Genomic DNA, 16996 nt, shown 5'->3' with positions numbered 1-16996 from the left:
GCGGCGTAAAATAAAGACGGCCAAGCGGTGGCGTAGTGCGCGCGGGAAGCCTCCGCCGTCTCCTTGCTAAAATTTCGCGGCTAAACGTCTCTACTCTAGCGTCCCACAAACTCCTCTACACATATCTATATCTATAGCAAATAGCACCAGCGTGCGTGTGGTGTGGCGTGGAGTGGGGGCGTAAAATATAATTACCAGTATGTGTATGAGTGTCCGCATAATGTGCGTTGTACCGCAGTGCAGCGGCATACAATAACGAAGGCCAGGCGGTGGCGTAGTGCGCGCGGGAAGCCTCCGCCGTCTCCGCTGCGTAGAACGCACCGCCACCGTGCGGTAGCTGCGACGCGAATTCTGACAAAATAAAAAATACAAGTCCTTTAAATTACTTCTGAAGTGAAACTTATTTGGGCACGTTTAGAGAAAAATTTCAAGGTCATAGCAATACCGTCACATCATGAAAGGCGACGATTTTGGTATCTTTGAATCTTGCCAAAGATGTTTCACTTCTGACACGTGTGCTCAGCACACACGTTCTTTTATTTTTTATAATATGTATCTTTTATATTAACATAGAAACGAACATGAAAAACGAATTAGTATAAATTGTATGGACTTTTTTTGTTAGTTTTTGTAGAATATACAGTTGATATTTTTACAATAGATACAGGAGAAATAACAGTTAGGCAACAGTTTCCCAAGAATAGCTAGTTATTAATATACTTATAATATGCCAGTACAGCTTTTGTTGACATGAACCACTTTTCTGCTAAAAAAAACGATTTATTTATAACAAAAATAAAATCTCACCAGGCGGCAAACTCAACAGCGCATGATCCCTCAACGCAGCCAACCAATTCTCGCTCAAACTTTCCAACTCCGGTTCGACCAACTTCAATAGACTCTCTCCTTTCGACTCAAATTCGCCATAATCATCTTCCTCTTGGTCAATAATAGCGTTATCTATTTCATTGTTGTTCTGCATCACTTGGTTCCGCCATTTTGCTATTTCCACTTTGTTGTTGATCAGTTTAGTGTCGAGTTGTTTCACGTAGCTGCCTGGAGCGCTATCGTTGCTCACCATTGCTACTATGTATACCTAGAAATTTTTATAATTGAATTATTGTATTTCAATCAAAATATTTAAATGTGTTTTTAACTTAACTAAAATGCAGCATTTTCATTTTTAAAAAATCTCAAATAGAGGGTAATTTTAGATATTATAAACACGTTTAGAATCAGCCATGAATTATTTATTTATTATTGACGACAAAAAATAAAGATTATTTTTTTTATTTAAAATGACACGAGCTTGAAACTAATATTAAGTATAAATAAAACAATACAAATATATCAATAATTGAATAAGTATATAACTTACTTCAGCCCATGCCTTCAAAATGGACAGCTTTTCCAATGTCGCCATACTTTCGTTGTATATAAGAGTTGTGTTTCCCTTCTTATTTAATTTATCCAAACTGGAAACTAGCAGTTGATGGACTCTAAAAATATACAATACGAATTATTTATATTATCCAAATAATTAATTTCATAACGTTGCTTTTACGGCAGAACAAGCAAAGTATGTATGTATCACCAAGTATTAATCGACTGTCGAGAAAAAAACCATAACGTGTGTCTAATATTATTAATGCTTTATACTGCTGCAAAATAGGCATGACGACAGTATCCATAAATGATCGTATTAGTGTTTTTCAGGGAAAATGTATAATAGATAAATTACATATAGTGACTAAGAAATCTTAAAAACATTAAGATTAATGAGATTATCAATAAAATAAAACATTGAAATACTGCAGTTGGCCATTTTGACTAAAACACGCGTGACGTCACGCTTAAGTAAACAACTCACGTCAGATGTTTTTTGTTGTTATGAATATGTTGAGAATACGCATTTTTATTTATTTTCTATTGTTTCACGTATGATTTATCGACTCAGAACAGAAATATAATTGCGAATTCACGAATACATGGTTCGGGGTTCTCCGCGCCAACTTTATACAATCATTTCTTATTATTTTCTCGCTTAAAATAATTACTAACACATTTTTGAGCATTATTTTTATGTGGATTCACACTGCAATACTGCACACCACTTTTAAACTTTGAAATTCGTTTCTATAACACATATTAAATAAATATTTTTTTAATTTTCTTCGCAATGCGTACAAATAATTACGTATTTACCAAAATGTGACGTCACGCCTACGCCATGACACCTGCGAGCTGTTTTGGCACAGTTAATAAATATTTTTTGGAAAATGGCTTTTATCTTCGTTAAATTTAAGTATATTACCGAAATATAGGGTTTTTCTTGTATAGTAAACGTATACACACATTATGGAAGAGGATTTCAAAATCTTTCGTCATGCCTATTGTATTTAAAAATTATCCAAATTTATTGAACTATACATTAGCATAAACAGCAAAAATACATCACGTCACAATGCTTATGAGCGGTGATGACCATTTGAACAATTTTCAAAAACAAAACTTTTCGACCTACCTCCATAAAAAAAATGTGTGCGTGTACTAGTGTACACACGTAAGAAGTGAAACTTCTTTATGACCTTATTTTTTCAAAAAATAATTTACTATATGCAACTTTACATAAATACGTCGAATCACGCGTGGTAGGGATAAGAAAAAGATGGCGCGTAACGGAAAAATGTCACGCGTAACGAAAAAATGTTACACTAAATTTTTTTCCAACCCCGATAAAGAAGTTTCACTTCAATAATAAAAAATACACTCCCCCACACACTAACCTGCGCAAATCATTAATATCCCTAGCAACCCCGCAGCCAATCCACGCAGAGCACACGTCACAAGCGGCCGCTGTAACATGTGACGCTGTATCACCTGCAAATGCTGGCCGTACTGCTGCACCCACCTGTATGCAAAATACATTTTTAAGCTATTGCATAGCTTCTTTCGCGGTCCTTGAGCGCGGGGACCAAATGGAGAAATTCCGTAACAAAAAACCTCACGCTCCCCACTCCGACGGGCTCGGAGGTGTGGCTTGAAGGCAGAAGGCATAGCATGCAATAGCTTTACCGCGGCAGTCCCCGAGTGCCACACGTCTTTTTTTTATCTATATTATGACTACTTTCACCACTTGCTGATAACAAATTGCACTCGCTGGTTCTAACCCTTTCATTAATTTTTTTTGTCTTACTTTTTTTAAATATTTATGAGCCTTTTAATTCGATATGAATACGGTTTAAGTGGCGTGCCATGACTGAGGCTTATGTCCAGCAGTGGACAAATGTAGGCTGATAATGATGATGATGATGATGATGATGGTTTAAGTAGCTATACTATACTTGTGTCTACAATTTATTTTTTTACCAAGAACTGTTCTTGATAATGAAGCATACTATACGTCGGCTACGTGTGATATACGGCTACGTCAAAAATATCACTAGAAACACTAATATATTTAAAATACACTCGACTTACTATTACATTCAGTTACCTTCAAAAATTACATGTATAACTCACTTTTACCACAACAATTTTGAACACACGTATCCAATCTATTTTTTTTTCATACTCAAACATACCTGAGCCTGATACTGTTCCATAAGCAAATGTCCCGGGAAGTCTGGTTCAGGGGCCCTCGCGTATTGCTGTATTATCATTTGCAGTGTTTTTAGTCCACATAGTCTTAGTGCATCCGACTCTCCAGTCGCACCGACAAATGCCATACGAACTAAGTCTGATAGATGCAGGGAGAGATAATCGCCTGGGAAAGATGTTAAAAATGGCTGAAATTGATACTTAAATAATATGATATTCATTACTATGATTTTCATATGATACGGTATTTTTGTCGTGCCTAATCAAAGCTCATTGCTCTTATTGTTAGGTATATTATAAAGTCTGAAAAGTATTGTGAAAAATGCTTCTATGACCCCAGATTTACCCTAAAATATAGTGTATCTATAAACCTAAGTATATGTCTTTGCAAGAGCAAAAACTACCACATACAATTTAACAAAGTAAGAGAGCATAAATAAGAGATTTTACTACTTTTTAAACATTAAAATAAAAAAATAAACACCTACCTGTAGGATCTTTCTGTAACTTCTCTTTCGCTTTAACAAGATCGAAGTGCGCCGCTTCACCGGTCGCTTCGCAAGCGGACATTATTTTCTGAATACACTCCATTGCAAATACCTAAAATATTACATATTTTTTTCAAATTTTCCATTTTTTCACATTAAATAAGAGACTTTTTAATAGCCTAGTATACAATACTCATTTATCATATTATTTTTGTGTCGTGTCTAGGAATATTAGTGTAATAACGGTAGTATAGAATAAGTAACAAATTAATTATTATGGTTGAGGGTAAATCTGTTTCTTTGTAATAAATCAGTCTGTCGTTGAAGCCCGCCTTTCATTTACGTATCAATTAGCAGCATTATTTCCTAAAAAAGTGATAAAATGAAGTGAAATATATACGAGTGCATAATATAATCTTGTTTTGAACAATTTAAAAATACAAACGATTTCAATAAGCAAGGTTTAACATGTGTTTAATGTCATTTTAAATGCATTTAAAATATTATTGATTCCTATATAAATAAAAACTAACCCGTGTCGGCCATCTTGGCTGAACAGCGGGATGAGTCGACTGTTCTGACTCCGCATGAAATTCTGCCTGATCATCGTCGCCTTCAAGATCGTCGGTGTCTGGGTTGTTGCTATCCTCTATGAGAAAAAATATTTATTAGTTTATTAGTTATAAGTGTGTGCATATCGTTATTGACCATAGAAAATGATCTATTTGAAAAACTATCAATAACTTAAAAAAAATATGTTAAAAACTACTATATCCTCATGCTTTATGTTCCTAATTTGACAAAGATAATATTTTTAGATATTTGCAAATATACTAAAGATTCCGATCAAGGGCTAACAAGCAGCAGGTTAGAGTATCCCAGACAGATAATTTCTCACGTATCTCTCTATATATCCATTTACCTAAATAGATTTTTCTAGAAATCCCCTATTTACTTACCAAGTTTAACAGTGAGCACACGTTTGGCCAACGCGAGCCACTCCTTCACAGAGCCGTTGGCGGCAGCGGCCAACAAACAGCAAGTTAGTGTATCCCGGGCATATGATATCGCACTTTCATCTCTTTCCGTGTCTAGATACGCGAATAGTGCTCCGGGTAATCCTGTTTCTGTTATTACTACACCTGGTGGATAAAAATATTATTAAAATACGAAATTTAAACAAACTGCTTAACCCATTGAGCCCCAAGCGGCCCGATCGGTCCACGACGATTTTCTATTGTGTCTGTGGTTCCGGGGCCTGAGTTATTACAAAAGATTTGAAAGTTAAGCATATTCAGTTAATATTGAAAAGATTCATTATTGTTCTGTGACAAAGTAAATTTCAATCCTGAATAAATTAATTTATTTCAAAATACTGAATTAATTTTTTTATTCATTGCATAAATAATAGTCCTCACATTATTATTAATGCAAAAAACATTAGAGTTAACAATGAAAACTTTGAATGAAGTGTGAACCGAAATATGTATTAACAGTAAGTTTTTTGTTTTATTGTTAATTTGATTATAGATGGTGAATACAATATAATATAACTAGTATAAATAAATAACATACCACAATACGGTTTAACGGGCACGTGGTCTTTAGCCAACATAGCGTATTTGCAGACTTCGGCCGCTTCCCGCTGAGACAGCTGCCTGAGACAGCATAAGGCCGCGCGACGAACAGATAGCACCGGGGAGGATAAGTCACGCTAAAATAAAAATATTACCCTTATATAATTTATTTTTAATTTTAAAAATGTTAATAAAATTCAGCAACACACAAGTATATTTTATGTAAATCTTTAACAGTTCATTTACAATTCATTTATTAACAATTCAATACACAAGATACATAAACGGATTTATGTAAAGATTCGTGGGACAACTATGTTTAAAAAAAGTTATAAAATGACAAAAATGGCTTAAAGCTAGCCTTTTTTTTTGACAGTCCTTTCATTAATATTGATAGATGAATTCATGTTTTGTATAATCCGATACACTAAGTCAACATTTTATGATCAAAATAATATCATAATACCAAAATTCAATCAAAATAGTTGAGTTTTACTTACCATTAAAACTCGTATTATGTCCAGGAGCCTTATTCGAGGCCTTTAAACAATAATGAGAGAGACATCTTTGATTTCCGGCCGACATTACGTAGTTGTAGTTCCAATTATCTCCACAGAGGGCCTCGTTGTCGCGCTTCCGTGTTTACCAGAGTGACGTTTGTACAGCTAAGCTTATAAATAACGGTTTTCGCAGTAATTAGCTCATTGAGTCTCATTATTTTTAATAATTTAATTTTATTAATTATTTAATCAAACTACCAGGCAGGTCTTAATGTAAGGCCTCGAATAAGGCTCCTGGACATAATACGAGTTTTAATGGTAAGTAAAACTCAACTATTATGTCCTTACGCCGTTATTCGAGGCCTTTAAACAATAATGAGACATTGTTTGGTTTCGCCTGGTAAACAAGACGCCAATGTGATTATTTACAAAAAATAAATTAATATAATCATTTCAATTTATTATTGTGATAAGGGCTCAAACAGAGCACATAAAGAATTATTCTGATTATTAACCGGTCTCACTTCTTTTCTATAATATTTTTTGAAGGTATTTTGTGACCTCCAATTTCCCCTTGCAAGAATTTTATCTATAGATTCGTTGTCTAACCAGCTCCTAGAGGCAACAGCTGATCGAACACTACCAGGAGCAGCTTCAACACCCGCCTCTCTCAAAGCAGATTTCACCCAACCAGCTATTACAGTTCTAGAAGCGGCTTTCGCCTTGCCACAAACGGTTACAAATAAATTATCTACGTTAGCCGAGTTACGCCTATCCATGCCCAGATCTAATAACTTTCTAATCCAAAATACGGGGTCGATATTACAGTTACTTGCGTTTGACAATAATTTCCAACCCGATTGAACATATGAATCCGAGTCAGTCTTAGATCCATGTTTGGGCCAAAAAACTATAGAATTTTCTACGGTACTATCTACATAAAAGCCTTCTGCAACACTCAAAAGTGTCAAGTCATGTATTCTACGACCTGAACACAATAATAATATAATGGCACAACGGCGTGAAATTTCCCACAAGTTACTACTATTCTGCACATTATGATTAGTTAACCACGATATCAAAATGGAGGTATCCCAAATGTTACCCGCGCGCAATTTTGGGCTAGTATTTGCTATAGCTTTTAAAATCTGTTTTACTAAAATATTCGAACTTAACTTAGAATTGTCCTCCGTTTTACATAAAGTGGACACGACTGATTTATGAACTAAAATTGTCCTATATGCAAGTTTTTCGACTAAATGTAAATCAGCTAAATATTTGGCTAAATCAGATCCTGTTGGATTCTTTATGTCGACATTGTGTTTTAAACACCAATTAATCCACCGTTCCCAAGCAGGTTTATACGTTTTAAGAGTAGAGCCTCGCCATCCTGACCGCAACAGCGATTTTTGCTGGCTTGACCATGTTTCTAACGCTTGCGACCACCCCCACATTTCCAAATTTCGAGAACCATATTCTTTACCTTTGGTGGAGGGAGACCCGTGGTCAGATCTATTAGTTTGGTCTCCAGGTGGCGGACGGTGAAGGGTGGTGCTATCGCTCGCGACTTCAGATCTGCTCTCCAAAATGCCCGCGGCCACCTCGGTGCTACTATTAGGTACATACCTTTCGCTCGATTGAGATGCATCAAAACTCGGGGCAGGACACTCGGAGGAGGAAATACCCACGCTAACCTGAAGGTCCACTCCCAAGCAAACGCGTTGTGTTTCCATGCTTGTCGATCCCGTTGGTCTAGACTCACATATTTGGGTACCACATGAGCTCGTGTTGAAGCGAAAAGATCTACATCTGGTACTCCCCATTTCGCAAACACTAGATCTGTCGTTGATGGTAGTAAATGCCATTCCGCGGGGGACATGTTCCGCGATAGACGATCTGCTTCCATATTGTAACTGCCTGGAATGTGGTGAGGAATCAAATGTATGTCGAAAATGTCTAACAGATGGTAAACTTCGTAAGTTAGTTTCATCAGTTCCGCCGACCGACAACCCCCTTCGTTTTTCAAGTAGGCTACAACGGCTTTGTTGTCGCACTGTAGAAGAACTGACGAATGAATCAGAGAGGGACCCACTTCCCTTAAACATTTGACAACAGTGAGCATTTCCTTTTGGTTCGAATGAAGTAAGCTTTCTGCGCCCACCCATTCTCCCTTCATATGAATACCATTTAGCTCGGCCCCCCAACCCGAATCCGCCGCGTCTGTTGTTAAGAAATGTGTGGTTGAGGGAGGATGAATTCGAGAGAACTTCTCGCAATTTACCAACCACCACTTGAGCTCCTTGACCACCTGTTGCGGCAGATGAAACGACGTTCGGCCTTGGTGTTTCAGCAGTCTGTTTGAAAGTGTTAAAAGACAACGGAAATTGAGACGGCCCTGGGGTATAACGAGACGGGCAAAGTTTAGAAAGCCTACAGTACTCTGAGCCTCTTTCAAAGTTATGACCTGACTCTCCAATAGATGTGAAATATTTACCTTTATTTTCCGGATTTTGTTTTGTGGTAAACACTTCCTGTTCTGCCACGTGTCCCATACTATACCCAGGTATTCTAAAGAGGTCTGAGGTGAGAGTATCGATTTGTTGGTGTTTACCTTCCAGCCCAGCTCCTCTAGACTTTTTAGCACGAACTCCACTTGGTTGACGAGCTTGGCTCTGTCCTGGCATACAATTAAAAAATCGTCGAGGAAAACAATGATTCGAATACCTTTCTCGCGCAGAAATTCCGCTGTCCAGTTCGTCAGGGACGCAAAAACCTTGGGTGCTGTTGCGAGCCCAAATGGTAAACAGGTCATCTGTAACATCTGGCCCTTGTACATCAACCTCAGAAAGCAGCGATGACTCACGGCCACGGGCACGTGACAGTACGCTTGGGTGAGATCGATTTTTACCATGAAATCGTGCGGCTGTAGAAAATCTGGAACTCGATGTACCGAAATTAGTCTGAATTTCGTTACTTTGAGATATTGATTCAGTCTTTTTAAATTGAAAATTGGACGCATTGAACCGTCGCTTTTTGGTGTTAGAAAGAGGGTAGATAAAAAACTGGGCGTTTCGGGGGCATGCTGTAAAATATTTTCGGTTAGCATATTGTTTATTGCCAAATCCATCTCGACAGATGGAACAGTTTGATAGTGGACTTTGGTATGGCGCGGCATGACCAAGGGCGGTTTCGCTTGAAAAGGAATTTTGTAACCTGTTATTATTTTTAGCAGTGCTTCTGGAGCACCCCTCTCTTTCCAAATACTCACAAACTCCGTTAACCTGCCCCCCCGAAACGTCTGTAAATAGTCAAAATCTTTTATCACCTTTGCCTCTTGGACGCGAGGCACTAGTACTGTTAGATTGCGGTCGGTTAAAACGCATTTGCTTAAATTGTGATCTAAATTGAGGTCGAAATAAACGCTCATTAAAGTCATAATTAGGACGCACTCCTTTGGGAGGTGCATAATGTCTAAAACTATTATTATTATTATTATAATTTAACGCAAACGGTGCAAAGGAGCGACCGGTTTGGTTTTGAATAAACGTACTAGGTCCAGGTTGCGCAGCCTGGGACCCAGAAATAACTCGCTTTTCTTGCGCAGAAAAGGAGGATTTATTTTGCGAAAAATTTTTATTAATACCGCCATTTATTTTTAAAAATTCAGAAAATGCTTCCTTTTCAAAAATATATTCACAAGAAGGCGGAATCTTTTTTAAACTAACCCTCAAAAACTTATCTTTTACCAAATTTAAGAAAAAATCCCTTCTTTGTTCAACAATATCCGCTCGTCGACCGCATACTAATTGTAAGCAATCAAGAGAAATTTTTTGAAAACTGCCCGAAAATGTCTCTTTAATTTTAGAAAGCAAGGATTCTTTGTTTATTTCCTCACTGTCATTAGTCCATTGTAACAATTCCGATACGCCCTTTTTTAACGCATCGCTTTGCATAATTAACGCATGAGTAATAGCACTTAACGACTTTTCAGTTGCAATTAAATTATTAGATTTTTCGAATTGTTTAATTTCATCGTTTACTTCAAGATCAACAAATCCCGGACGAGCGTTATACAATTTTTGAATATCGGCATAACGTACGTTTGTCCAATTCTCCGAATTGAAATGTTGAAGAGAATTTAATAATTGCAAATGTTCAGTTGAAGTATTTGCTACGGTTGGCTCTTTTAAATTTGTAGTCAAATCGAAGTTAAAAGAAACGCTCGGCTCGACAGCCGGTTCGCTTACATGATCACAATTATCAAAATTAATTCCATCCGAACAATAACTATACCCCGGCGGGTAGTAGCCAAAACTAGAGGAGAAATTCGCAAGAAAATGCTGTATTTCACTGACCTGATTTGAAAGTAATGACAAACTTTCATTTTCCTTACGTGTTTTCTTGTTCTTACTAGGTTTGCTGCTTTTTCGTTTTCTTTTAACCGCCTTTTTAGGTGAACGTACGACCTCCTCTTCATCCGACGACGACGAAGAATCGCTGGATACCAAATTATCATTTGGCATCTTCTCACTACCTCCGTCACTCATTTTAAATACACTTAACACGACAACTTCTATATAAATTTTAAACTGTAACTAATTTTAATATTTAAAACTTTAATTTCAAAACGTAATATAATAGCAAACTACAACTTTTATTCCAAAGGATAATAAACGAACGCTAACAGCGTTATCCCAAGATATACTGTCGGTACGAAAATTAAGACGCCAATGAGCTAATTACTGCGAAAACCGTTATTTATAAGCTTAGCTGTACAAACGTCACTCTGGTAAACACGGAAGCGCGACAACGAGGCCCTCTGTGGAGATAATTGGAACTACAACTACGTAATGTCGGCCGGAAATCAAAGATGTCTCTCTCATTATTGTTTAAAGGCCTCGAATAACGGCGTAAGGACATAATAGCAAAACAGCCCCCCTAGACAATTGGCTTTCTATTAGCGTAAAGTTCAATAGAATAGATTATGAATGTATGAGATTGACGTTTGATTACGAAGACGACGACGATTGATTACGTCAATCTCATACATTCATAATCTATTCTATTGAACTTTACGCTAATAGAAAGCCACTTGTCTAGGGGGGCAGATAAACTATAAGAGCGCACTCACACAGAGCGCGGGCACCAGTGCGTGCGCGGTGATGTGCTGCGGCGCGAACATCTGCAGCTGCTGCATGCAGCCCGCCGCTTCGGCCCGCGCGCCGCCCGCACCCGCCCCGCTCTCCTGCAGCGCGGCGCACGCACACACGAACCGGCCCACCGCGCCGCTGCACGCTGCACGTGTTATAGAGGCTTTAGTTTTCGATATACAAAAAAAAATACTATTTTTTTGAAGCGCAACTTCTTTATGCGCTTTGAAAGTAAAATTTCAAGGTCGCGTCATGGCAATACCGTCACCTGGAGTAAGGCGACGATTTTTTTGGTCCTTTTTTGTATAACGTTATTTAAATATCGTTATTTGGTCCTTTTTTGTATAACGTTATTTGGTCCTTTTTTGTATAACGTTATTTACATATCGTTATTTGGTCCTTTATTGTATAACGTTGTTTAAAATCACGGTAAGAAGCTTATTAATTAATAAAAATATCACAATTACGTACCACAACTTGTACAAAATGTAATATCCCGATTATTAAAATGACCCGAATTCCGAAATGTAAAAAAAGACGGGTTGCACTCCGGGAGTGCCGGCAGAAGTGAAAACTTGATTATTAACGTTGAGCATGTTTGATATTTTGGAATGGTATCCGTCTTACGCTTTTTCGATCAGGTCACGTGTCCTGACGCGAGTTTAAGATTTTATACCCATTACAGAAAAAGTGCTCAACGCCGCTAAAGAAGTTTTCACTTCAAAAACTTAACAAACAACCTTGCAGCTCGGGTCCCAGCGCGGTGATGAGCGCAGCCAGCAGCCTGGCGAGCGCGCGGTGCAGCGGCGCCGCGGCCGCCGCGCACAGCGCCAGCCGCAGCGCCGCGCCCACCGCCCACTCCGCGTGCCCACGGAACATGGGCCCCGATGCGTCCACCACCACGGAGAGCCCGTGGATCGCCCACACCTGGGAAAAAGAAAAATCGAAAATTTGATTTGGATAACTACTGAATCCATCATTAGCACAACGACTGACACGCGTATATCACAACTGAGAGGTCATTTACACGCCGCCTACACGGAACATACCTATTATATAGAGACAGAAATCATGGAAACAATTGATCCGGACGCGTCTACCGTCTAGACAAAGAATAGCAAAATAAATAACTAAACACAAAAAAATAAGTTTTTATAAAGTTTGATTATTCAAAAATACATATCGTAATGGATCAAAATTTACTGATTACTTTTTATATAAAACGAAAATTTATATCTAATCTACAACACTACATCATTTCCATGCTCACTTGTACATCCACCGCGCTCGTATCCTGCGCGAGCGCCCGCAACACGGGCAGCGCTGCAGCGCTGGTCGTGGCGCCCCTCGCCCTGTGCACCGCGCCCACAGCGGCTGCAGCAGCTGCACGCGCTGGACGGTTAGCGCTGCTCCGCGCTAACGCTATCACCCGCTCGCTGAGCGCTTGGCTCTCCGCTTCGGAGACGCAGCCGCAGAGCCGGCCTACGCACGAAGCGGCTGCGGCGCGTACTGTAGCGCTGTTCGCTGATAGACCCGACTACATAGAAAACAACAAAATTTTAATGTGTGTGGAATATTGGATTGGTAAAGTGGAGTATAATTGCACGTAAATAATTTAAAAGAATATGGTCAATGTCAAATAAGTCAAAAAAAATTAAGAAATAAGCAATTATGCACTGAAAAATTGTATTTATTATTCACACATTTTAACAAAGAAAAGGCATTTACTTCGGAAAAAAAATACAAATTTGATACCTTGTAAAATATGTGCGAAATTCACGACGTGTTTTCTGATTATTTTTTTTTATAAACAAGAAGACATTTAACAATGAAGTTACTTACAATAATAAGCTCAGTGCACGTAGTCTTAACAGCGTCTTGTCCCAGGGAAGTTTTCATTTCTGCGAGGGTACGCAAGGCCAGCAACAAGGCAGTGTAAACGTTTATTTGTATGGCCTCTTGACGAGTGCCCTTCGACATTTTGATGCATTCCGCAAAGTGTTCAAGCATTTGCTGTCTGGAATAAATATTCAGAGGATTCTTTAATATAAAAAGTACCTTTACCCTATACCTTTTACAGAAAGTAGAAGTATAACAAAATTTCCTAATTTGAGAGAGCCGTGAACTTGTACAGGGTCTTGTGAAAATTAACACGAATAAAAATAGTTAAAGTTTTCTGTTGTAATTTATTACAAAGATTATTTATTACATGAAACTTAATTGGACAAAAAAAATTTTTTTTAGGGAAACATTTTTTTTTTTTTTTACGAAAACACCCAACATACCTATGTTTATTAGCGGCTTTCGAGAATATCTGCGGGAAGAGCGTAACGGACGCGTCTATAACCGCCACGCCCAGCGGCTGGGCGCCTCGCAGCGAGCGGTACAGGCAGCACGGGTCGTGTTCCAGTGCGCACGAACCGCTCGCACTTAGCGGCGATATTAGCTGCAAATTGTATTAGCTTTGTAATGACGTATAACGGACGCGTCTATAACCGCCACGCCCAGAGACATTTAAATTGTTTTTTTTCGTGAAAATTTTTAAACGACATCTCTGTCATTCTTTCATCAATCTGTGTCGTAAGACACACAGTATTCATAAAAAAAATCTGTCAATATTAAAAATATTATTTAACACTTTCTTAAGTTAAAATAAATTACCTGCTCTTCAATATCCGCATGGTCGGTATCATAAATCCAACTCTCTTCACCCAGCAGTATTGTATCACGTGGATGCATGGCGTGCCTCAGCATTCCTAGAAAAGTACAGAGGTTATTTAGTAAAGGAAACACTATGAGATGTCAATTTTATTCCTGATAATATTATGAGGGAGAAATTTTGTATTGATGATCGCACCGCACGCTTAATACAAACTCGAGTTATTGTACCCCACTGTAGTTACAGACCACTCCACCCACACTAAACAATAGTTCCATATTAAGCTGAACGCGCACTTGTACGTGCCGCACTTGCCGCCTTCGCCGCAGTCATCGCATTTTTTAAATCTTTATATGAAATAGTGTACGTTATCGTACGCACCTATCCGCTCCGAACGATTCGCATTTCCATAAAATCCTGTAGGTATACTGATTCAACAAGCTCGCGCGGATGATGTCATTAAATTCGCCGCGTGCGATGCGTACGGCTCGTGCTGTACGTACGGCTCGTGCTTACATACGGCTTGTGCGGTAAGTACGGTACGTGCAATTCGTGCTGCGCGTACGGTACGTACGGCGCGTGCGGTACGTACGGTACGTACAACTCGTGCTGCGCGTACGGTACGTACGGCGCGTGCGGTACGTACGGTACGTACAACTCGTGCTGTGCGTACGGTAAGTACTGCGCGTACAGTACGTACTGCTCGTGCTGTACGTACTGCTCGTGCGGTACGTACGGTACGTACAACTCGTGCTGCGCGTACGGTACGTACAGCGCATGTAGTACGTACGGTACGTACAACTAGTGCGGTACGTACGGCTCGTGTGGTACGTACGGCTCGTGCGGTACGTACGGCTCGTGCGGTACGTACGGTACGTACTATTTGTGCTGCGCATACGGTACGTACGGCTCGTGCTGTACGTACGGTATGTACGACTCGAGCTGTGCGTACGGTATGTACGGCTCGTGCTGTACGTACGACTCGTGCGGTACGTATGCCTCATTCGATACGTACGGTACTAACGGTTTGTACGGCTCGTGCTGTACGTACGGCTCTTGCGGTACGTACGACTCGTGCTGTACGTACGGTACGTACGGTATGTACGGCGCGTACGGTACGTACGATGCGTGCGGCGCGTACGGCTTGTGCGGTGCGTACGACTCGTAGGGCGCGTACGGCTTGTGCGGAGCGGACAGGTGCGCGTGCACCTGTATACCACTCACCAGTAGCGACAGTGGCGCCGCTCGCATCAGCAGAGCCCGCCAGTTCAGCAGCCAGTAGTCTCAGTAATGGCGGCGCAGGCGCACCAGCTGCTAACGCACCGCACGCTTGATATAAACGTAGCCGGAGTAATGCCGCTGGGGCTTTTAGTGCCCCGCCATAGTTGCGGACTACGCCACCGACACTGAAAAAAAAAATTGTATTAGAGTTATGCGTAATATAACCAAACTTGTTCGGGAATCTGTGAAGATATTAAGATATCTAGTAAAAAGTCTAGTAGTATTAATTATACGAATCAAACAGAACAAATCATAAAATGTTCTTTATATTTATGTTAAAGTTTATCTATTGTAAAGACCACATAAAAAATTAAGGCAAAGTTTGAACATGAAACTAAAACATATTGTTTATCATAAAAACTTATAAATACATACAACATACAAATAGCCATTTAAAAGTACATACTTAGTAAGAACAGCAACCGCTCCATCGATAGGCTGAGCCAATCGCTTGGCCGTATCATCATTGTGAACTAACGAAGGACAGTGTATTAGCAAACTGTGCAACGCTGATAATGCACCCGCACGACCTTCTAGCGTCACCTAAAAAATATATATATTAAAATTTTATAAGTTAAAAAATGCGTCAATTATTAAACTAGATACAGATATACCGTATTGTAGATTATTGGCATAAAATTGAAGTAAATAAGTGATGCGTTTTTGAATAAATTAGAGATGAAATAAAAACATAAATTTAAAAGTAATATTTTTTAGCATATCATCAATATTTATATACAAATAATAAGGTAAGAGATAAAGTATTCACCTGCCAAGTAAAGGCATCCCCTCTCGCCTTTTCGGATTCCAATTCTTTGGCTGATCTGGGGAAACTATTTCTCCATAAGAGCAACATACGCGGTAACAAACCACGCACGACAGGCACACCTAAAATAATAAAATTAAACTAATTAGTTTCACAAACTTATTCTATAAAAATATCCACTCTAAATTAGATTAATTAATTATTATTTCCCTTTGACTTTCTGAATTTTTGTGTTTAAGAGCATCTAAAAATTTATCAATTGTTTTACAGTCTATCTGTAGTTCTATTGCTGAACAAATCTTTGCAATCATTACGCAAATGAAATTGACTGTAACGTTAATAACTCAGGCCCCGGAATCACAGACACAATAGAAAATCTATTGTGTCGTGGACCGATCGGGCCGTTCGGGGCTCAATGGGTTAACCACAATTTACAAAGTTTATGTATCTAAAAATATTGACAACCCTATTGAATAAATACTTACCGAGCGTACAAATAGCGCCCACAATAAGCCATCCCGCGTTAGTCCTAGCGGCTGTAAGGCGACTGCTCTGTCCCGCGGACCGTAACAATTGTTCTGCCGCATTGAATGCGATTTTACCCCTCCCGTGAGGTACTCCGAGAGGGGAGGAGCGAACAGCACCTAAGATTGCGGCTAGGGCTGCTGAATAACCTGTAAAGATGAAAACATAAATAAAAAATGTTCATAAAGTAATATTTCAAAATACAAAACTCAAACAAACTCAAACTCAAATCTACAATAATAATAAAACGATAAACTGGACGATAACCTTTATAATTTCCATAATTTCAGCAATTTACTTCACAGTTTGTGTATTTAAATGTTCTTGAAACAAGCATGAAATAAACTCATATTTTTTCTGTAATGAAAACTATAATTTCTTTAAATCAACAATTACAAGGAGGTATTAAAAACCACACTAAAAGCAAATTATTTTGTACAAAACGCATAA

The 16996-nt window shown here is 38.9% G+C and overlaps 3 protein-coding genes across 3 annotated transcripts in view; all 3 read right to left on the bottom strand.

Moving 5' to 3' along the window:
- Nucleotides 1-16996, bottom strand: part of LOC149899704 (HEAT repeat-containing protein 5B) — a 31617-nt gene that overhangs the window by 6306 nt on the left and 8315 nt on the right. The window contains exons 12-30 of the mRNA XM_090113660.1: nucleotides 16507-16695; nucleotides 16025-16143; nucleotides 15662-15798; nucleotides 15199-15380; nucleotides 13977-14071; nucleotides 13601-13761; nucleotides 13158-13332; nucleotides 12586-12852; nucleotides 12056-12242; nucleotides 11297-11460; nucleotides 5664-5802; nucleotides 5048-5230; nucleotides 4622-4737; nucleotides 4089-4200; nucleotides 3585-3766; nucleotides 2787-2911; nucleotides 1379-1499; nucleotides 808-1096; nucleotides 196-351 (exon numbers count right to left, since the gene is read on the bottom strand). Coding sequence (XP_089969786.1) covers nucleotides 196-351; nucleotides 808-1096; nucleotides 1379-1499; nucleotides 2787-2911; nucleotides 3585-3766; nucleotides 4089-4200; nucleotides 4622-4737; nucleotides 5048-5230; nucleotides 5664-5802; nucleotides 11297-11460; nucleotides 12056-12242; nucleotides 12586-12852; nucleotides 13158-13332; nucleotides 13601-13761; nucleotides 13977-14071; nucleotides 15199-15380; nucleotides 15662-15798; nucleotides 16025-16143; nucleotides 16507-16695 — 3099 coding nt within the window. The remainder of the gene's footprint in view (nucleotides 1-195; nucleotides 352-807; nucleotides 1097-1378; nucleotides 1500-2786; nucleotides 2912-3584; nucleotides 3767-4088; nucleotides 4201-4621; nucleotides 4738-5047; nucleotides 5231-5663; nucleotides 5803-11296; nucleotides 11461-12055; nucleotides 12243-12585; nucleotides 12853-13157; nucleotides 13333-13600; nucleotides 13762-13976; nucleotides 14072-15198; nucleotides 15381-15661; nucleotides 15799-16024; nucleotides 16144-16506; nucleotides 16696-16996) is intronic.
- Nucleotides 6627-8819, bottom strand: LOC149899706 (uncharacterized). Its single transcript, XM_090113658.1, has one exon. It carries the CDS (start codon nucleotides 8715-8717, stop codon nucleotides 6627-6629), a length of 2091 nt encoding a protein of 696 aa, XP_089969784.1. The 5' UTR covers nucleotides 8718-8819.
- Nucleotides 8904-10712, bottom strand: LOC149899705 (uncharacterized). The gene has a single exon (XM_090114004.1). It carries the CDS (start codon nucleotides 10710-10712, stop codon nucleotides 9474-9476), a length of 1239 nt encoding a protein of 412 aa, XP_089970130.1. The 3' UTR covers nucleotides 8904-9473.

This window comes from Colias eurytheme, chromosome 20 (genome assembly GCF_061535395.1).
Source record: "Colias eurytheme isolate Ceu_HAF_F1 chromosome 20, ilColEury1 Martin Lab GWU primary, whole genome shotgun sequence".
Lineage (NCBI taxonomy): Eukaryota > Metazoa > Arthropoda > Insecta > Lepidoptera > Pieridae > Colias > Colias eurytheme.
This window is presented reverse-complemented; position numbering and strand designations above follow the sequence as displayed.